General features: G+C 42.6%; 1 protein-coding gene across 8 annotated transcripts in view; it reads left to right on the top strand.

Moving 5' to 3' along the window:
• The window catches only part of SHANK2 (SH3 and multiple ankyrin repeat domains 2), a 510,912-nt gene that overhangs the window by 238,571 nt on the left and 249,002 nt on the right, over nt 1-23,339 (top strand). The window contains exon 1 of one of the 8 annotated variants that reach the window (XM_077322113.1): nt 14,828-15,430. The exons of the other annotated variants lie outside the window; for them this stretch is intronic. Coding sequence (XP_077178228.1) covers nt 15,364-15,430 — 67 coding nt within the window. The 5' untranslated portion in view covers nt 14,828-15,363. Of the gene's footprint in view, nt 1-14,827; nt 15,431-23,339 lie in introns of those variants that run through there. 8 annotated transcript variants of the gene reach the window in all.

Here is a 23,339-nt window from a genome sequence, read left to right as displayed (position 1 = left end):
ACAGTGGCCAGGTGTTCCGAGGACAGGTAGGGCACAAGTAGCTGGGCTTGGCGGAGATGGAAAAACAGCATCCGGGCTACTTTCGTGACCTGAGCCTCCATAGAAAGGGAGGCATCAGAGGTCACCCCCAAATTCCTGGCAACTGGTGCAGGTGGTAATTGCATCCCATCCAGGCACGGGAGATGTACTTCCTGGTCCTGCCCTCTTCTCCCCAGCCACAGGACCTCCGTCTTGGAGGGGTTGCATTTCAGGCAACTCTGCCTGAGCCATCCAGCCACTGCTTCCAAACAACTGGCAAATGTATCTGGGGGGAAGCCAGCCAGCCATTAGGAAGTAGAGCTGGGTGTCATTCACATATTGGTAACATCCCAGCCCATAGCCCCGGACCAGCTGGGCTAGAGGGCCATATAGATGTTAAAAAGTGTGGGGGAGAGTATCGCCCCCTGAGGAACCCCACAAGGGAGCTCACAAGAGGCAGATAACTCATCCCCCACCGCAACCCTCTGTGTCCGGTTCCGGAGAAAGGAGACCAGCCATTGAAGCGCGGTCCCCCTAATTCTGGTTCTGACAAGGAGGTGAGCCAATATCTCGTGGTCGACCACATCAATGCAGCCGACAGATCTAACAACACGAGTATGGCGGAACCGTCCCGATCCAGCTAGCACCGGATATCATCCGTCAGGGTGACCAGTGCAGTCCGTGGCCAGGCTGGTATGGATCCCGGGCCGAAGTTTCTTCCAGAAATGCTAGCAGTTGGTCCGCCATGGCCCGCTCTATCACCTTACCCAGAAACGCAAGATGCTAGACTGGGCAGTAACTGGCAGGGTCCCGCGGGTCTGGTGATGTATTTTTCAGCAGAGGGCGCACCACTGCTTCCTTAAGTCCTTCAGGAAACTCTCCAGATATTAAGGAGAGGTTGATAATCTCCCTCAAGGGACCTCCTATCCGCTGATCCCCTAATTTAAGCAGCCAGGACAGACAGGGATCTAAGGGGCAAGTGGTTGCCTGCACTGAACTTAGTAATCTGTCCACTTTGGTTAATGAGAGCCGCCTGAAGCCATCAAACACTAACCCCCACAGAGCTTCCAGTGCGCTTACTGTATCAATCGTGGCAGGAAGGTCATGGCGGAGCGACAGAACTTTGTCTGCAAAATAGCTCAATAAAGCCGCACAGCTCAAGTCCAATTTCCTTATCATTTGACGCCCTTCTTTGAGGGCAGTAAGAGACCGAATTACGCTAAATAATGTCATATTATGTACATTTGTACTTTTTCCATAAGCCAAAATGTATTGGGAGTGTTTTTGCAGGGTTTGATTTCACTATATGATATACACAAAATAATGTGCTTATGTATTTAAGAATTAACTATTTTTGTAAAATGTTGCTAACTGCCTGGAGAAAAATGTTCTGTCTCTTTAACAGAGTAAAATGTTGTTTACTAGGTGACATTATTCATCCCTGTCATGGGATTCTTCAGATGCTCATTTTGTCACATTACATTTCTATTAAAGGAATAGTACTTTTTACCAAGCTGCTGGCAGCCTTATTTGGAACCAATTTAAGGAGCAATATATTCTTTTCCCTTCCCCTTTAGCTACAGATGCTTGGTTTGTTGAAATGACGTAAAATTAAACAAACAATATGTTCTAATTATCAGATATCCATTTAATTCATGTGATTTAATAAATAAATAAATTTATTTTCTGTCCCATTTCACATGCAATTTGGAATTAAGTCTCAGATTATCAACATTGTATTGCTGTGGAAAAGCTACTGAAAACATCCTTCCCATGGGAAAGTATCACTGCCTGCCCTGCTGAAACATTTACAATTAATTTCAGTGTTGATAGTTGCTATCAGATTGTGACTCTCCATACTGTGGTTCATATTTCAGACAGTCAGCAGAGGGGGCATAGAGACTGCAGTTTGATGTAATTCATATTCATGTGATAAGCAGAGAATTTGGACTAAAGCAGCAAGGGAAAGTATAGGTTTATGGAGCTTACCCTGCAAGGGAGCATGAAATGTCAGACTACACAAAACTTAAAACCGGTCACAGGGGGAGCCGTGAGCGCCAACCCCTTGCCCACAGTGATGGCCGGTGATGGCATCCAGTCTCACACTTTGTTCTTCTCTCATCCGGGGGGGGGGGTATCAGATCTTTCTGGGCTGGCCTCAACCATAGACCTTGTGGAAGAGCTCTGTCTTACAGACCCAGCGAAACGCCAAAATCTCCCACAGGGCCCTCGACTTGTCTTGGAGCTCATTCCACCAGCTTGGGGCTAGAACCAAAAAAGCCCTGGCCCTAGTCAAGGCCAGCTGAACTTCCCTGGGGCCCAGAATCACCAGCAAGTTCACTAGTGGTGAATTCATAATTTGATAGATTGGAAGACCTATGAAGGATATCATGCTTCCCTATGAAGGATATCATGATGGGGTTAAACTGTCCCATGCCAACTTAGTTATTAGCTCATGGATTATACTTACCGACATGTACATAGGTGAAATTAGCAACTGTCCATACATGCACCTTCTCCACTGTAGCCTGAGGTCAGGAAAGCTCCCCTCTCCTGGCTTTCAAAAAAACTATGCACAATTGATCAAAGTTTGAGTCCATTGGCATTTTTAAAACCAACAGTGTTGAATTCTGGTTATGAGCTTTTTTGTGCATATACACTTCTTCAGTTACTGAATTATTCCAGATGGATTTTCTATGCAGAGTTGCACTATACAAAACAGTTCACAAAGTTGCCTGGATAAATGATTAGAAACTGTAGTTTATGTTACTGTGTATAACATATGTAAATTTGATCCTGCTGTGTAATTTTACATCATTTAATGTGTCATGTTAAACTTTGTTTCAGTTCTGTTTTTAGATTTCTGTTCCAGATTTCTACAATCCTATTGTACTGCTTATTGAATATCCCATTCTGGTAAGCCTAGAAATTGCACTTTACTAACAGTGCATGAAAAATTAACATGATGTCATGGTTAAGACCTGCAGACTTTAGATTTCCTACTCCTTCACATGCAGCAAAGCTTGGGCTATTCACAGGTTTTTTAGAGCTGTTCTTGCAGAGCAGTTCTTTTAGAGCTCTCTCAGCCCCACCTACCTCACAGGATGTCTGTTGTGGACAGAGGAAGGGAAAGGTGTTTGCATGTCACTTTGGGACTCCTTCTGGTAGTCAAATGCAGAGCATAAAAATGGCTTTTCTTCTTTTCCTTCATTATTCATCTGTTCCTGTTGCTATTTTAGAAGTAAAATGGCCATCATTAGAATGGAAGTACAGTAGTAGAGAGCGGCCAAATTGTATTATTTTATTTATGTTACGTTACGTCATTCAGGGCTATGCTACACACCATAAATATAGTGAAATGCTTACCTGGTGAGGACACTACATTTTGGGCATTTTGCATGATGTCGCCAACATCTAGCATCCAAGCAACAAACCTCCAGGGCCAGGGCCTTCTTGGTCCTGGCCCCAACCTGGTGGAATGAGATCCCAGAGGAGCAGCATGCCCTGCAGGAGCTTTCATCTTTCTGCAGGGCCTGTAAAATGGAGCTCTTCTGCCAGGGCTGTCGTCGAGAGCAGGGCCTCCCCTTCTACGAGTAGCAGTAGCAAATGCCAACAGTGCCCTCTTTCTCCCTCCCCTCTAGTAAAGTTTTGGGGTGGGTTGTATGACATTTTAATGTTTTACCGCCACATCTTTTTATTTTGTAATTTGTATTGTGTTTGTAGTTTTTATTGGGGTTTTTAATATTGTAACTCGCCTCGAGCCTTCGGGGAGAGGTGAGTAAGAAATGTAATAATAATGTAATAATAATAACAATACATCCACCATTTTAAAGCGCTTTCTGGGGAATCGCATAAGGTGGAATCCCCAACCTAAAAAGCACGAGCTACAGATAGAGCAACCAGCTGGCTACATGCTAAAAAAATGTATGGAGGCAAAGAAGTGTTGCCTCTGCCCCCAGTGTCCCGTCCTTGCACCCACCTCCCTCTCCCTTTCCTGGAGATGGGATTTTTTTTTTAAAGCAAACTGCCTGGAACAATGAATAGTGTTCATGCGTGCAAGCAAAGCAAAAAATAATTATTTCCCAAGTTGTTACACAAAGCATGCCTCTTTAAAGTTTTCTCCCCCCCCACAATCAGGAACAATTCTTCCCCCTCCCCCCCCAGTCAAAGGACTTATTTGTTCATTTATTTATTTTTTCAGTAGCTGTTTTATGTCTTAAAAGATTGCTGAACAAAATGGTTGGTTTAAAAATTAGGTATTGTATCGTACAAGGATTTCATCAAACTCTGTGTGAATGTGTTTGACATGAAAAGCAGATGGTAGTGAAAACAATTATTCTATGGGGTAGAACAGTTCACTGATCACTTACACTGGTATAAATCTGCTAGCTTCAATTGGGCTACATTAGTGTAAATGGTCACTGAATCACCCCTCAGCTTGAGTTAACTGCACATATGTGGGAGTCAAGGTGATTAGATAATAACTAAGAAAGTCACTACACTACAGTATTCCAGACCTTTTGAAAAAGAAAAGCATTTTGAACTGTAATCACTTGTATTCTGGTGCCATTAATGTTTTGTTAAGCATGTTTATTTTAGCAAAATTATTTCTACTGTTAATTATACTAATCATATTTTCTTTTTCTTGATATTAGTTGGCCATGAGTATAGTTAGTTTTCCCTTCCCCCCTTTCCCTTCTGCTTTACAGTGATGATGTATAACATATATAACATATGTAGGAGTGTGTGTACTTCCAATGATGTGCTGAACATTCCAAAGCCTCCAGTAGGAGCTCCACCTGTGTGAGGAGGCTCAGGAATGTTTTGGACAAAGCATGTTCCCCTACCACCTTCCCAGACAAAGCTGACTGAAATGGTGGCGGTGGGATTTAAAGGGATTGGGTGCCCGCCTACTATCTGAGAATGGCAGCTGCTCTGTTTAAACTCCTTCCCAAACTGGGAAGGAATTTAAAATGCTCGGGCAGTGTCACTGTCATTCTCAGCTGGTAAACAGCCACCTGCTCCCCTTAAATCCCTCCCTGCACCATTGCAGGCAGCTTTGCTTGTGAAGGTGGGAGGAGGGATTTGAAGTGACTGGTGGGATGCCTACCAGATGGGAATGACAGTCAAGCTGCCTGAACATTTTAAATTCCTTCCCAAACTGAGGAGGAGTTTAAACAGGATAGGCAGTCCGGCTGTCATTCTCAGCGCACACCATCCAATCCCTTAAAATTTCTCCCCATTGCATTCTAGCATGCATTGTGATTTACTGTTAGTTCCATTATATTTTTGAAGGTGAGTAAATCCATGCTTTCATCTCCAGTAATATTAGTTTTAGCATTGGGCTCTATAGCTCTTAAGACATGACTAGTGGTTAAAAAAAACACCTCTAGTAAGAGCAGCAACAAAAAATTAATATACCCCTTTCATAATTTAATGCTAATGGAATGTCTTATTTTTAGTTATGGTTGGAAAAAATAGCATTGGTGTATATTCCTAGGTTTATATTCCTAGGTTCATATATATTGTTTTATAATCCTTCTTTTCTTGATCTGTTTAATCTAATTTTTAACTGGCTATAAAATCTATATGGGGAATTTGGGGGGCAGTCTGAGACTGAGAAGAGATGGAGCATCTGCTGGCGATGGGCATAAGGTGTTTTTAGACTGGTTTTAATATTGTATAATTGTTATTTAAAATGTTTTATACAATTGTTTTTACATTGTTGCTACCCGCATTGAGAGCCTCTTGTGGCGCAGAGTGGTAAGGCAGCTGCCTGAAAGCTTTGCCCATGAGGTTGGGAGTTCAATCCCAGCAGCCGGCTCAAGGTTGACTCAGCCTTCCATCCTTCCGAGGTCGGTAAAATGAGTACCCAGCTTGCTGGGGGGTAAACGGTAATGACTGGGGAAGGTACTGGCAAACCACCCTGTATTGAGTCTGCCATGAAAACGCTAGAGGGCGTCACCCCAAGGGTCAGACATGACTCGGTGCTTGCACAGGGGATACCTTTACCTTTACCTTACCCGCATTGAGTTCTGAGATGCTCAGGAACATGTCAGGCATATCAATATTTTAAATAAATAAATTTGGTGAATGATATCCATATAACGATTGAGAGGGAGTACTCAAACTATGACAGAAGGAGAGTGAAAGTGATGATCCCAAAAATCTTCCTTCTTCTGAAGATTTCTGATTGTTATCTATTTCATTTATATGTACCTTGTGCTAGGTTCTAGTGATAGACTAGGACCTCTCTAGATTTGTTGCTCTGCCTAATTGGTAGGAGGATGTCTTGGATCTGATGTTCAGGTCCCCCAGGATGACAGTTTTATGCTGACTTTAGCCACTCTAAGGACACTTTGATAGGCCATGCTGAGGACTTGATGGCTACCACAGCATCCATGAAACTGTTTCAGACATTATTGGACCCAGCACATCCTTTCCTTTATTATGTTCCTCTGACTGTAAGTCTTGAGCAAAATCAATACATATAAAGTTAAAATACAAAGTAGTAAGCCTTTAAATACAGCATGACCAATTAAAACATCCCTGTGGCAACATAAAGAAACTAAAAGTGCTATGAATTTGGTAACGGTATGTGTTATTTTTGGATAGGTCTCTGCTAGAAAAAAGAGATCACATGGGATTTATCAGGCAGATGATATTTCCTCAGGATGTTGTCCATAGGTCTGTCTATCAACTACAGAATAAGCTGAAGTGATCTATGAACTTTACTCGAGATGCACAGCAGCAATAGATATCAGAATTTATGGAGTTTTGATGAAACACCATCTGAGCTCTGTAAGTAGGATATTCAATCTGCCTAATATAAAAAGGTGTCTATGAGAAGGAATCGTAAAGAGGCTTAGATATGGGGGAGGGTCAAAGAGGAGAGAATCCCCACTAGAAAAGTGTGTGCTGGAGTGATCTAACACAATAACCATTATCCTTATAACACTTACAAGTTCAGAATACCCCATATTCCTAACCATAGCATGACAGAAACAAAGAAAATCCACACATTTCCCCAATATACTTCTAAAGAAATCTTCCTCCAATAAACGCAAAAGGCCTTCTGGATATTGGGCATTGAAAAGAGGGCCCTCATTCTTAAGCTAAAGGCACTTATTCAGGCTATGTACTCCAGTGAGCACTGCAAAAACTCCAACCTGAGAAGAGTCCCTGCCACTCAGCTTCGTACAACTGCTTTCCAGTGGAAAAATTGGAAAAGTGGGTGTTCAGTGGACTCAGAGACCCCATTAATCCCAATGCCTGCCCCAAATAAAACCTTGAGCAACTGGCTGGCCGCGATGGTGGGCGGGTGGTTCTCGGCGGCAGCCAGGCTGCTTGGAGGTGGCCAGGCAACCGCAGCAGGCTCGCGGCATGGCTGGCTGGCTGGCATGCAAGGCTGTTTGGTGGAGGCGCGCCGGCCCTGGCAGCAAGGTACTGAGTGGGCAGTTGGTGGCCGGTGGCGGTCCTCTCACGTTCTTTATTGTCGCAACAAGCTGTGAGGTATTTTAGGCTGAAAGTATGTGGCTGGCTCAAAGCTTCCATGACAGAGCAGGGATTCAAACCTTGATCTCCCAGTGGCTCTATTCTCCAGCCACTACACTACAGTGGTGTAATCTTTAGTATTTATTTATTTACTAGTAGCAAAGTCTGTTTTTAAAATGGGCTGTAAAATGGTGGGAGGGCTGAAGGGCCCCTGCAGAGCAGGGTGGCCAAGATTGCCGGCTGGGGCACCACACTTTGCAGTAGCCCTGCCACCCTCCACCTGCAGAGCAGGGAGAGCCAGGTGGAAAGTTGGGTTGGATGGACCTGAGAGCTCTCCCTATAACCAGGAGTCTTTGGCAGGTGGTGCAGAGCATGCCCAGAGGGTCATCCTTGTTCCCGAACTTTCACCACAGCAAGGAGGTTTAGGTGTGCAGTCCTGCTGCAACAGAGCATGGCCAGATTGGCTTCCCCACCCCTGTGAGCTCTCTGTGGTGAGGAGGTTTAGATGTAGGCTATGGTTGTCATGGAGTGCAGTCGGACAGCCTTCCCTGGGAGCCCCCAGAATCCATGAGGGTGTGGAGCACAGGGTGGCCATGGCAGAACACAGTGGAATGCAGCTGGACAGCCATCCCCACCTGCCAGGTTTATCTCCTGGCTACTCTTCCTCCTGTCACTAAGGGCTTGGAAGCAGCTCGAAGGAGGAGGAAGAGCAGGGCAGCGTCTGACTTACTTTGTTTATTCCATTGTCAATCCTGTTGAATTCAGATTGCTTTGAACTCGGGTCTTCCTTTCCCCCCCCCCCATTGAAACAGGAAAGTCTTCTGCACATGGTTAGGGAGGCTCAGAAGAGGGAGGCAAATGGAGACTCTTTGTTTTCTTGAAGGGGGGAGAGGATCAAAGAAGTCAGAGGAGGGAGGAAAAAATCCTTTCTTTTCTTGAAGGTGGGGGGGAACGAAGAAGGCACAAAAAAAAAATCCAAGGCCGACAGAAGTTGAGAGAAATTAGGGGCTTCTCCTTTAAGGCAGGCTTGTCACATGACCACCTGTAGCCAATCACGGGTCCTCTACCACAGAGGAGAGCCCAGATTCAAAACAATGCAATTTTAAAATATATTGAGCATTGAAAGCACTCTAAGGTAGGGTCACTCCGGATCAATCCTTCTTGCTGCAGAAGGAAATTTTAAATCGCCCCAAATCCAAACGGAAATCGCATTCTGTGTAGAGGGCAGGGACTGAATTGATCTGGGGTTGGAATAAAAGCTCCGTGCAGTTTACACCCTGGTCAAAAAAGCTTCCTTGGCAGAGTGGAGATTCAGACCTCTTCGAGAGCTTAGATTTATATTAAGTTACGCCAGTCCTTATTCTGAACAATAAGCTGATGTCTGTTGTGACTTTATTGAGGTTCAGTTGGACTTCCTGCTGTAAAGTCATTTTAGTTCCATGGGGTTTTATTTTTTCTCATTCATTCCATTACTATTAGTGCTGTTAAGTTTCTTGCCCAGTATAAAATTGTTTAAATTTTAATAGAGAAGAATGTGGCAAAACATTTTGCTGAAAGCAAGTTATTTTATTATAAAAATATAAATTGGATCATGTATGTAATGCCCCTTTTGGGCAATTTAGTATAAAAAGCTCTTTTTGCTTCCAGCAGTAATCATGACCACTTTTAAAGCCCTGACATTTACCAGTTGATACAATTCTAAAATTAGTAAATGTCGCAAATACTATTATGCAAATTAATGCTTTTTGACATAGATTCGATCCCTTGCTTGTCTGCATTTCTGTTTATACTAGCCTGATTATATGGCTTGATTAAACTCCAGTTTAATATGATGTATAATGGTGTGTTGCCCAACAAACGAGAATTTGGATCCAATACAACTGAATCATGTTCTTATGGTAAGGTGATTGCTTAAGATTTCACCTCCAGCAGTATGGCAGGCAGGGTCATCTTTAGTCATCAGGTTCACCAAGTTGAAAGTGTGACATTTTTATAACAGCTGATCTGAAATGGAGTCTTTTTGTTTTGTTTTAAACTTTGTCCTATCCCATTGAACGCTCTCCCCATTCTGGGCTCAGAAGAAAAAAGGAAACCATGAGGCACATAGCAGTCTTCTCTATGTTTATAGATGAAAAGGTTATAACATAAAGTCTAAATGGTCAAACATATGATCAAACATAAAGAGTCAACCAAAACGGGATCCTAGGTTAAGTGACCCACTTTCTGTTTTATCTTCGTCAGTGGTTGCTCTTCCAATATACGGTCACAGTAGTAGTATCACATTGGCAAAACGCTCATAATCGTCTGGGGATTTCATAAAGTGCCCCCATTCTGGGCAGCAGCAAATAGAGTGTGCTCAAAGTGTGGGGCTTTTGTGTGGAGAAATACAATAGTGTTCAACATCCCAAGGCATTTGGACAATCACTAATCACTAAACATTATAATGTTGAAGTTGTGTGCAGCCAACTCACTCCTCACCTGATTGGCCCTCCCTGGCAGTGTGCTGACAATAGGGAGAGAGCACTCTGCTAATGAGGGTCTACCAGTTCAAACTGCAATATGCCACTGAGAGCCCATCAGTTCAAATTGAATGCAGACAACTGATTGCCTACCTAATTGGCCTTCTCTGGGGATGTACTGCCAATAGAGAGAGAGCACTCTTTCAGTGAGGGCCAATCATGGGGCTTATCTGTCCTCTTCCTTTTCCTGCTGCCTGCTGAGTAGAAGAGACACTGGCTTCTCTGAAAGGCCCTGCTGCTGGTAAGTTGCTCCATCCACAGTGTCTTCCCACCCTCCATCTCCCCAAGGCAAGGGAGGGAAGCTGGCAACTTCCTGTGCTAGTCTCAGGCTTTGGCTCTCTGCTGAAAAGAAGCACAGATGAGTTGCCAGGGAGGAAGAAAGTATTTCAGAAACAGAATGCCAAGGGACAAAGAGAATGCAATGAATGTCTTAACTCAGTCCAGTGAGTCAAGGGTTCCTTCAAGCAGTCCAATCAGCAGAAGGAGTAGGTCACAGGTTGTGTCCACAACCTAGTCTCAAGTTAATATTGGCTATCAGCTCAGTCCTCATTCTGTGATGACTCACAGTTTTCCATAGTCAGCAACTGTCTTGCTAACATGGTGCAGTGTATTTTAGACTGGAGCTCTCTTCTAGCACATAGCTGGCATTGCTTAATTGGCTCAGGTGAGCCAGGTGGGCTGACAAGGCAGGGAGCAGAGGAATGAGGAGTTCCTGCAACAACTTTGGAATCTAAACCCTGGTTTATCTGCAGCTCCATTCCCTCCTGCTGGTCAGAGCAGTGGTCCCCAATCACTGGGCTGCGGCTCCCTCTCCCCGCCCCCCCCCCCCCCGCAGTGAGAAACTTCCCAGGCTGCAAGCAAATCGGCTGCCAAAGTGGCCGATTAGCTTGCGGCCCGACAAGCTTCATTTTGTGTATGTGTGTGTGTGTGTGGGGAAAGCAGGGCCGGCGGCACAAATGCACATGCGCGGCAGGTCTGTGCATGCGCGGCAGGTCTGCACATGCGCGTTTGCACCATGCATGGCCACAAACGCGAATTCGTGAATGCTGTACATTTATGCTGTACATTTCCCCCGTGCTTTGATTGTGTTTTCTGTTTTCAAGTATGGTGGGTAAGCACTACACTGAAGGCCTTACTGGTGTTGATACCTTCTCTGTAGGGATTCTGAAAAGTCTTACTCTTGGCCTGCTGAAAGATGGCCAAACCCTATTATATTGGCTGGCATTTTCTGGGCTACAGAAAGTGTTCTGTAGTTTTCTAATTAAATGGGCTTGGTTCAAACATCCATTTGTATATGAACGTGTTTGCTTGTTCTCTACAATACTACCTCCACAGGAAACAAAATCATAATAAAAGAACTCTCCCACAAGTCAAGCGGTACATGGAACAGCAAATGAATGGGAAGAAATTACACTAAGAGCCCTCCCCCACCTTCACTCATCCCTAGTGGAAATTTCAAATTAAAATGCTGAATGTACTTCCTCAAAGCCCTGCCATAGGTTCTGCTTATTCTAGAAACATGGTGTGAAATAAAGTGACATTTTGCTTTTGACTTGCAGGAGGGCATTTTGGCTGGAATAAGATGCGACACACCAATGTTGGGTATAAATAAGGCCACAGATTTATTACCTCCCCACACAGCATGGGAGAGGGAGCCTGACCTAGCAGTCAGCAGACTGCACCAAAACCCGCAGACTCCAGAGGCACCCTGCACCATTCCCAGCCAGGAGAGCAGATCTCCTTGCCTACTGAAGTCCGCCCTATGGAAGTGACCTATGTGGGAAAGCCAATGGGTGTATACCTCATTTGGCAGCCCCCAGGCTGCTTGGCAAATGAGCCCCTGGCTGCCTAGTAGAGTCAGCCGCACTTGTGTATGTGCCACGTCTTAGGAGGCCATGAACCCCAGGGAGTCCCACCGGACTCCCTGCCAACAGGCTCCATCCCTTGCAAACCCGCAGCTGTGACAAATTATTAACCATGAAATATCCACCTCAGGCTGCTGTCACATTAACACAGGGTGGGGAGGAGGGAAGCTGCTCTCTGTGCCATCCTGGGCAAATAGGCCTGGGACCCATGCATGTGGTGCCTATATAGGTGCCATGGGTCCTGCCTCATCCCTGATGCTGCACAAGCAGCATGTACACAGTGTGTGCTGCGGACAGGCTGCTGGGGCAATTGCGTCTGCCTTCAGCCAGCCCTCCATGGGCATCAATAAACAGCCACATTTTGTAAACATTTTGAGTCCAACATGTTTGTAAATACAAAGTCTGCATGAAACTCTTCCGATGTATAACATCAGCTATGAAGCCTTTTGTGGTATATCTATCAACCTGTGGCTTCATGGTTAATCAGACAGCATTTTAAAGTAAACAGGAGAAATGGTAAGATTATTCACAATTACTGAATGAGTGATTTCATCTGTTTCAGCTATTACATCTGGAATTGCCACAACTGATAGAGCTAGATGATGTTATAGTCTACCTGTTGCATTCCAGTATTACTTATGTTGTTTTCATTCTCTTTTTCTTCACACCTAACTTGTGGCAAACTTTATTTACTTGCAGCCCTTCCATTCCACCCTATCTGCTTGGACTCAGGGTGGCAACCAATATAGCAGGGTGGCCAAAATGTGGTTTCCAGATGTCTTTGGAGTACTGTTAGCATGAGCCCCAGCCAGCATCTGGAGAGCCATAGCTTGGCCACCCCTGGAATATAGCAACCAAATTATGAGAGCAAACTTACACCAGGGTTTCCAACTCTGGCTTGGGGAATTCCTAGAGATTTGGGGGCAGTGTCTTGAGAGGATGGAGTCGGGAACTAGAGGGAGCTCAGCAGAGATATAATGCCAAGTGCCCTTTCTCCAAAGCTGCCCCTTTCTTCAGGAAAGCATTTTTATAGTGCAGATACCAGTTATAATTGCATTGCAAGGGGATAATGACTGCCTAATGAGGACACTGGACAACAATAACTTGGCATGAAATATTAGCCACAGCCTTTATTCAACAATTTGAGCATGGCTAGCATGGGAAAAATTCTGGCCCTCTTGTGGTCAGGCAACCACAAGGCAGCTCATCGAAGCCTGTCCTTCAACGGGTTGCGTTGGCTATCCAGCCCCCAACAACCCAGACATAGTTGCAGGCTGTGAACAGGGAGGGGGCAACTTGGAGTAACCCTACTGGGCGTTTGCCTCCCTTGGGCTCTCCTGCCCCCCAGAAATGCGAGCCTTCAATCAGGCTCTGCATCCACACAGCCCCTTAAGGGGGCCCTGAATCCTTGGCCACCCCAAATTTGCTCCTTCCTATGCTCCAATTCTGCTGGCTGTGACAGATAAAATAACATAAACATCATCCTTAAACACACCTTTCAACCCTTATTAAAAACAGGGAGGGAGGGTGGGTTTCACATCTTCGGGCACCCTGGGAAGGGAAGAGGCCGAGCCATGTCAGGCCATCCCTTAAAAGGATGCCTGGCTCAGTCCCGCCCTTCTCTGCCATGCCGACACACAGTGACACTTGGGGTATGACAGGGATCTCGGTGGCACTCTTTCCCCACAGCGGCAATGGCTGCCTCAGTAAGTCTCAGGGGCTTTTTCCAGGAGAACTCCCATCCTCCCGCAGGTTGGCAAATATCAAACTGTGTTTTGCAGTTGTCAAATTGCAATTGAAGCTTTCCAGGAATACTATTGATTTAAACTTCTACCCTTTCCTTCTTTTTCCATCTTAAATAGTTCTTTTCCCTAGCTTGCCAGTCATTTGGATGTTTATATATCAGTTAACAATTATTGCCTCTTAATCCCTTGGGGCTGGGGTTAGTACTCTTTGCACTTTTTAGCCAAACCTACCAATCAAATTGTGTTTATGGTTGTTATTTTAATGAGGCTATTACACTGTCAAGCAGTAACACTGACTAAATGAGCAGTGATTTTGGCTTACCACAAAGTAAAATGTAGAGGAGTAAGAGCTGAAAGCCATTTCAACTGGGTGTGCATTGGAAGTAATTTATTCCTTTGTTTGCACTGTAATTAGGGAAAGTGCAGAGAGAAATAGAACTGTTGCTCAAGGGCCTTATGTGTAGATTGTTTTAACCCATTGGGGTGAAAAATTACATATGCACAATTATTTTCCATTTAATACCTAATACCATTCTACTTTTGAATTTGGGAATACTTAAGTCACAGTTTGTGTTCTAGACAAATTTTATATTTTTCATGGTTTTGTTGTAATGGATTGCAATTTTGTTACAACAAATATGCAGATATGCTTTCTGAATCATGGGAATAAGTGTGAGATTCAGCATTAATTATGAGTGAACTAAGAGCACACTTCCATTATGTAGCTTCAAGACCATGTAAGACACTTGGCATTTAGCTAGCCTATTGCCTGTCAGAGCTCATCGTACAGGAAGATAAAATCAGTTACTACCTCAATTTCTTCCCGATCTATTTGCATGCTATATGATGCTTAATTATACCCTATATTTGATTTTTATTTGACATAATGTTTGTCTAGCTAATCAGAAATAAATTCTTTGCAGATCAGATTTCTATATTTAAATGGATTTGTTTTATTGTTAGGAGGATTTTTTCCCTGTAAATCAAAGAAACAACATATTTTTTCATGTAGTACTAGTGACTTGAAAATAACCTCATGTTTTAGATGGGGAATTAACATAAAGCCAAGGGGGGAAATCGTATTTGGCATTTGTGGGAGGGGAAAGGATTTTCATCTGAAGTGCTTTAACTCCTAGCATGCTCTCGTCAAGGTTATTTTTATTATGGGCGTGTTAGAGACAGGGCAAGCAGAGTGGGTTTTCAAAGCTGCTAGAGCAGATTTTGTTTGGCATGGAACAACCAAAATGCAAAAACGATAGCTATTAGTAACATGGTACAGCTGGGCTGAATCATTCTTTCTCATCTCTAATGGCATGCGTAATTGTTCTAGGTTTTCAGGCGTCCTTCACCCGCACTTATTTAGATTAGTGACTGATATATTTCCATGGAAACCTTTTCTAAACGACGGGAAAAAATCTCATGATACAGTGTGAAACTGGAAGGATATGGGCTGTATTGCTGAGACTACAACATGTATAAAATCACTGATATTTTTATTTATACTGGATGGATTGATCTCAGAAAGTTGTTACATCAGCACCATTATGGATTTAAGAAAGTTTGAAGCCTTTCTTTCCTTCTTTACAAAACAGTCTTTTATTTGAATACTCGTAGCTTTCATAGTAGATCTGAAGAAGTCAGTTCAAGTAACTTGGATCCCGGGAATTATGTTCTCTGTGTTGATGTTGATTGAGATGGAAAAACAAGGCAAACACAACTGAGATGGTTACATCTAGGTTAGAAATCATGGCTGAAAATTCAAGATTCAAGAAGAAAGTTCATTTTGGAGGTATTTTGGAACTTTGAAAAACATAATTATGTAAATGTCTGTTTGTCATAGTACATACTAGTGACTATGTGTGGAGAGGTACTCTGAGAATGAGAAGTAAAATGTCTTTGTGATGCATCATTCTTCTTTATGTTATTAAATTTACTTTCCATTTCCAATAATGTTTCCTCAGAGATAAACCCCCTTGATATCAGTGGGATTGACTTCCAAGTAATTATGTTTAGAAGTGAAGCCACAGTTTCTTGCTTTATTTTGTACAATTATTACTTTGTTATAAAATGTGGAATATTTTATAGACGTATTAATTTTTTTAATGTTGAGAAGCAATTTTTGAAAATAAAGGATTTAAATTTTTTCCAATGATTTTCTTTAAAAACCTAGGACATCATGCGTTTTGGGGAAAGAACTACTAACATGTTTCTAGTGACTGCCTGTGATTGCTTTTATTCTTTGTGTGAGTGAAGACAGTTATCTACTGAACAATAATGAACTCAGTTACTGACAAGTGGTCATTTTTTGGTTATCTCAAATGTACTGGACTGTTGAATGTCAATCTTTTGACAAGAACTCAAATATCACAAAACCAGTTTTTCAAAGAGGAATCTTGGTCATCTCCCTGAACTTCAGTGTACTTCATTAAATAAAAAGTTACGATATCTATGTTGGGAGAATGTTTTTTTTATTAATTAATTGAAGCTTAAGATAACAAATATATTCCTACACATACTGTATTGTAGAGCACAATACCTTTCTATAACAAAGAATGCATTAGCTAAGCTGATTGCTTCAAAGACTTTTGTGCATGCCAATATGTTAATCACAGTCTTAGAAAACTATGTACTATGTTTTTCTCCCTCCTCAGACACTTATTTATTTTACAGTTTTGTAATTTCTTAGGCAAAGATGTTTTTACCTGAAAAATACTACCAGAATTATTTTTAATATATTGTTTTTCAAAACACAATCTTACAATGCCTTTAAAGATATATGAGCAAGAAGCTTTATTTCTTGTCAAACACTAGTTCCCATGGGCTATTTTTGGTGACTGGAGAGCTGTTAGTGGCATTGACAATATAATAGTGTCGAGGTCTGTGTACATCTCTGACCTGTCTCTTGGGTGTATTGTAAAAGCAATCATTTGAGCCTCTAGAAGTCTAAAGAGGGATTATATATCTCCCTGCAGTATAATTCATTATTTAGGAAACCAAATTAACAATTATAATCAATATAGTTCATGTGTAGATTTGTACATTTTTCCACTCCCCAATTTTGTTGGGTATATACAGTATTTGCTGGCGTATAAGACTACTTTTCCCCCCTGAAAAACATGCCTCCAAGTGGGGGGGTCATCCTATACACTGGGTGCACTTCATTTGGGGTAGACATAGCTGCCCATAGTGGCCCATAGTACTGTAATGTAATGTAACAAACTCTATATTTTGAGTGGAAATGTTGGGGGGTCATCTTATACGCCCAGTCGTTTTATATGCCGGCAAATACGGTAAATTAAGATTCTAATCCAAGTGGTTTTTCAGTCTAGGGTAACAGTTGCTCTAAATTAAGCAATAAAAAGTAAAATGATGCAGTATTAGTTTAAATTCCAGAACTCAAATCTCTTCACTTTGTGAATTGAGAATTTTCTATATTATTCCTTTCTAATGACAGTTTTGCTATGCCAAAACTTTACAATGTACTGTAGTATTCAAAATGTTTTAAAACTGGAGTCAGGTGTTATATAAATATTTTTTTGGCTTTCAGTGGAATGAGTAAAATGTTTGGCTTGAGGAAAGGATGAATCAGTGATCTTTTCAACTTGTGTTGGTTATTTACTATGGTCACAACCTTAGGGCAATTACGTAGAATCACAGGTAATGTGAGAGATGGATTTAAACATAGGAGTTAGTCATGGATCATCTATGGGTTTTATATTAATATATCCAATAGGTGGCATTATTCTTTTATACATTAATACTAATCACATGGCACATAATTGCTCATTTGAATATACTGTAAATGGAATAAGTAGGCATGCTCCATAAGAGTCGAGAAAATATTTAGCTAAATAATATAAAGATGATAACATACTATAGGCACTGTGGAGATAAAGCAGCTTTGGAATACTGCTTCTTAATTTAGGCAAAGGTTTCATCTGGTAATTGTTCTTTTATCTAGACAAAATCTGTAGGGTGCTGAAAATAAATTATATGCACATTTTCAGAAGCAAGGCTAACTGCACCAGAACAGATGCCTTCCAGAGGATATTACCTTCCCTGCCCTTTTATAGAAATCTTTACTGGATAAGGACTAAATTTTTCAAAATGACCATGAGTATATGTGTCCATTCATATATTTGTATGACCCATTCCACTTCAGGAAAGCAGTATAAGTGAAACTTATTGATTGGGGGGCAGGGGGGGAGTGCAGCACATGCACAGAGAATAGCTAGACTTAAGTACCATAATGAAACTGACTGCAATGGTAGCACCTGTGCTGTTTTTCTACAAAGCACACGCTGCAAAACTCCAGTTAGCTATGTGTGTTTTGCATGCATGCATTCAGGATCAGCAACAAAACAGAAGCAGGTGTGCTCATCACACTTGATTACCCACTTTTAAAAGTTTAGTGAATAATTTTAGATACAAATATAATTTTAGAAAGTTATAACTCTCTGTAGGATGGCACATTGCTATCGAGGACTGCACATGCACCGGCAATCAGAGGAAAATTCTGGAGAGTATCACAATGTAAGGCACTCCACCTCCCCTCTAATGGTTTCTCCTGCCTTCGCTTCATGTGGGGGCACAGCTAATTCCATTGTTCTTCCTTTGCTGCTGAAAAGCATAGGCATGCTGATGAAATCTTCAGATTTATTCAACATTAGGTGGAAGAATACTTTTTAAATTGTTAATCTAACTCTGTATTTTAATTACTGGTACAGAAAGAGCCATTAAGAAGTGTTCCTGTGTTAGGCAAAATAGAAGAACTGAATGACAAGTCTTCAAATGCCCAGTTTGCTAGCCCTTTTCTACTACATGTAGTTGCTTGGTTTCTCCCAAAGGAAAAGGTATGGCATTGTGTTTCAAGCTGTCCTTTGGTTGAAAGTTGTAGTTGGCACAGATGACCTGAATCAACTTTTGTCCTACCAAAAATTCCATCCAAGAAAAATCTGAAAGGAGCATTTATGCCTGTTAAAAGTCCATTTTTCCGCATGTCTAGTCTTAGAAAAGGTACATGATTTGATCCCAGTTCCAGATACCATCTTTTCATGCTCATGAACTGAGGACACAGGAACTGTTATTTCGATTTTAGAAGAAACTAGGAAAGATAAATCTTCACATCAGCATAATTGAATGGTGCTTCTCCTAGGGTTGAAGGAGAGCAAGTTTATCATAGAAGGCAGACGTACAGTTGTACCTAACATAGGGTGCTGTTCAGAATGTTGCGTCATCAATGGGACATGATTCTACCTACAATTTTGTACTTTGTCCAACCTGTGAGACTGTCACTTTGTTGCTAGCTGCAAGAACTGATCCTGTTTTAATTGCCCATCTTCATTAGCTAGAAATCACCTGGCGACAATAACTAAGGACAATGCCCATCTTATCCATTTGGTGCCTTATAATAATTGTGAAACAGCCTTGGGGGATGAACGGTCCGGCCTCTCCAGGGCCAATCAGGGTGCAGCCAGCTGCACCCTGATTGGCCCTGCCCCTACAGCTCCCGCCCTCTCTCACCAAGCCCTCACCCCTTGCCTCACAGACGTGCCTGGCTGCTAGAGCAGGGCCCCAGGTAAGAGGCTGCAGGGGGGAGGGGAGAGGGGGCACTTCCCAAAGGGCTGGAAAGCACACCCGGGATCTTGCAGAGGTCCCGGGTGTGCTTTCCAGGTCCCCGGGATCCCATCCACCTGCGGGGGGGCACAGAGTGCTTCCCAAAGGCCTAGAAAGCACACCCGGGGCCTCACAGACACTCTGGGTGTGTTTGGCAGGCCCCAGGGAAGCCATCCGGCCACGGGAGAGGGGAGCAGGGGGAGCACTTCCCAAAGCCCTGGAAAGCACACCCGGAGCCTTGCTGAGGCCCTGGATGTGCTTGCCAGGCCCCCAGAAACTCATCTGGCCAAAGCAGGGCCTGGGGGAGAGGGAGCGCTTCCCAGGGTCCTGCCAAGAAACCCGGGGCCTGGCTTAAAATATAAAGTATAAGGTATATAAAATATAAGGTAGTGGGTTGAAAACTTTGTATCTCTGAAAAAAACCCAATTAAGAAATAAGTTTACTGAGGAAGTAAAATACGAAAACGAGGTTTTATACCTAGGAACTCGCTCTGAATAAAGCTTTTTGCCATCGCCAGCTTGGAAATTCCTTTCTGTTTATTCATCTTCGGCTGACGGGTCATCTCTGCTTGCTGACAGAAAGGGCAGGATGCTAGATTTACTGGGTAGCAGTGTTTGTACTTTGTCAGACTTGGCCTTCAAAATAGCTAATTACCAGGCTATTATGGGCTATTATCAGCTATTCTTAACTGAGCAAATATCTCCCTGTCTTAATCTGATATCCAGAAAAGGGGGGAGGAAATTAGCTAGTGGTTTTCACATGGAGGCTATGAAGTTGTCTAAACAAAAATAAAATAAAAAAATCAATATTGTTAAAATTGTTCTGACTGTACTAAATAAAACCTGTTCGTGTGTTGTGTCATTTAGCTGCTTCTGATCATGTCAGTATAGCCGCATAAAGTTCATGCAACCAACTCCCTAGGACAGGGGGAAGTGATGGTAGCATTCAGATACATGTGTATTAAGTTGCTTCTGATTTATTGCAACTCTATGAACTAATGTCCTCCAAAACATCCTAATGTTAACAACCTTGCTCACATCTTTCCAATTAAGGCCCATAGCTCCCATGATTGAGTTAATCCATCTCATTTTGGATTTTCTTCTTTTCTTGCTGCCTTCAACTTTTCTTTGCATTATTTTCCTTTTCCAGTTAATCTTTTCTTCTCATGAAGAAAAGGATAGCCTCAGTACGGTCATTTTAGCTTCTGTGGAGAACTTAGCCTTGATTTGACCTGGAATCCACTTATTTGTATGGTAGCCTTTAAACTTCCCTCCAGGGAATCAGCTTTCTTCACTGCCCAACTTTCATAGCCATATATAGTAATGGAGAATACTATGACATCAGTTAACTTGTTGGCTGTACTTTCCCTTTGGAATATAAAGTCTTATACTTCAAGTTTCAATTTTCTTATTGTCATCCTTAAAGTTGCGTAACTCCCCAGTAGTTATTACTTTTGACTTCTTGCCTTTTAGCTGTAATTCTTCTTTGGCACTTTCTTCTCTAATTATCATCAGAAGTTATTTCAAATGTTAATTGTTTTCTGTCGGTTTAGTGTAGTGGTTAAGAGTGGAAGCCTCTAATCTGTAAAACTGGGTTTCATTCTCCACTCCTCCACATGCAGCCAGCTGAGTGACCTTGAGCAAGTCACAGTTCTCAGAGTTCTCTCAGCCTTACCTACCTCACAGGGTGTCTGCTGTGGTGAGTGGAATAGTAGGTGACTATAAGCCACTTTGAGAGGGGTAGAAAAAACAGCTTCTCTTATCATATCTCAAATTGTAATGTTCCTTTCACCAATTTTCACGCCCCCTTCTTTTAAATCTCATCCAGCTTTCCTTATGATATATATTGCATACAGATTAAATACATAGGGAGGTAAAATACACCCTTTTCTGACACCTTTGTTAATTAGAAACTATTTTGTTTCTCCATATTCTGTCCAAACAGTGGCTTCTTGTGCAGAGTATAGGTTGTTCAAAACAATCAGATGTTGTGTCGCACCACTTTTTTTAAAAACCAGCCATAGCTTTTTGTGATTCACACAGTCAAAAGCTTTGATGTAGTCTCTGAAAGAAGAAAAATGATTTCCTTATAAAATTCTCTCATAACCACCATAAATTTGTAGTATCATTACTATTGCCGCTTCTTTTCTGAAACTACCTTGAATATTTCACATTCCACATATAACAGTCTTTTTTGTAAGTAGGATCACTTTATTGGCATGAAATATTTGCTGAAGACTTTGGTGTCTCCTTTTTGCTGAATTGGAATGTAAATTGAACATTTCCAGTCTTCTTTCCCATATTAGTTGGCACAGACTTGTTAAGATTTTGATTTTTCTGGATCTTGGAATACCCCTATTGATATTTCATCTCCTGATAATTTATTTCTTCCAATGCCTTTCAGTGCAGTTTTCACTTTACATCCTAAATCTATAGGTTCTTTTTCAAAAGGTTATTTGGTTGGAGAGGACTCTGTCATCCTATCATCTTTCTAAAATAGTTATTTGGTGTATTGTCTTTTGTTTATTTTGCTGTGTTCACTTAATGTATTTCTATGTTGATCTTTCAGCATGCCTAACCATATTTTCTATTTTTTTGTTTATTGTATTTATACTAGCTTCAAAGCCCATAAAATGGGCTTTGATAGGGGAGAAGAGCTAAGGGAAAGGGATGGAGAAGGGGGATCCCCCCCCAGCCTACCTTATCCTGGTGTCCTGGGCTTGTAGTGGGCTGATGGAGCTGGAGGAAAGCAGTCCCTTGATGAGAGGGGAGAAGCCCCTGGCTACGGTGGCAGAGAACTGGCCCTGGGTCTTGGAAGGCCTCTCGCCTTGCCAGACCCAGGGGGAGTGGAGAGGCCCCTGTCCACCAGGGGCACTGGTGTACAGCTGCCACAGGGGCCTTGCTGGACTGAGGGGCAGCAAAGAGGCCCCTCCCTGCTGGGTGCACTGGCAGAGAGAAGAAGAAGAAGAAGAAGAAGAAGAAGAAGAAGAAGAAGAAGAGTTGTTCTTATATGCCACTTTTCCCTACCCAAAGGAGGCTCAAAGCGGCTTACAGTCGCCTTCCCATTCCTCTCCCACAACAGACACCCTGTGAGGGAGGTGAGGCTGAGAGAGCCCTGATATCACTGCTCGGTCAGAACAGTTTTATCAGTGCCGTGGCGAGCCCAAGGTCACCCAGCTGGTTGCATGTGGGGGAGCGCAGAATCGAACCTGGCATGCCAGATTAGAAGTCCGCACTCCTAACCACTACACCAAACTGGCACTCTGCCCCAGGGTCTGGGAAGGCCTCTCCTGCTGCCTTTTAAAAGGGTGTCTGGTATGTCAAGGGAGAAGAGGAATTGGGTTGAAGAAGAAAAGGGCAGGGGCAGGACTTGGTGCCTTTCCAGGTCTCATTGCACAGATCCAATGAAACTATAGGAGAAATGGGGAAACAGTGTGGAAAAGTGGGGTATTGGGTTTACCCACTTTGCAGTCCAGTTTAGCAGAGCCATGGCAGAGGTTGTGTAAGATAAAATCATAAGCCAAATAATGATAGGTGGGAAGCCAAATTATAAAGCACACATAGTGAGAGGTTTGCTGTGTTCTCCGCCTTTGCATGCAATAATAGACCTGTGAGATCATGCCTTGGAATCTAGTTTGCTGCTGTAGTTGACTCTTATAAAGATCCAAAGAGTTCACAGGCTTCCTTAGATTGTTTTCTGTGGTTTCACATACAATAACATCTGTCAAAAAGAAGATCTGCTGGTTTGCTCCTCATTCTGTTTTTGACCATATGTTGTTGTGACACAAAAAGGAAATGTGTGTAGAACATTTCTGCACATACATTGGACTTCTAATGTGAAAAGTGTTCTTCATTTACCAAAACAGTACAAATATACATATATGTTGTTGTTGTTGTTTTTAGGTGCGAAGTCGTGTCCGACCCATCGCGACCCCATGGACAATGATCCTCCAGGCCTTCCTGTCCTCTACCATTCCCCGGTTTAAGTTTGCACCTACTGCTTCAGTGACTCCATCCAGTCACCCCATTCTCTGTCGTCCCCTTCTTCTTTTGCCCTCGATCGCTCCCAGCATTAGGCTCTTC

Source organism: Paroedura picta, chromosome 2 (genome assembly GCF_049243985.1).
Source record: "Paroedura picta isolate Pp20150507F chromosome 2, Ppicta_v3.0, whole genome shotgun sequence".
Lineage (NCBI taxonomy): Eukaryota > Metazoa > Chordata > Lepidosauria > Squamata > Gekkonidae > Paroedura > Paroedura picta.
This window is presented reverse-complemented; position numbering and strand designations above follow the sequence as displayed.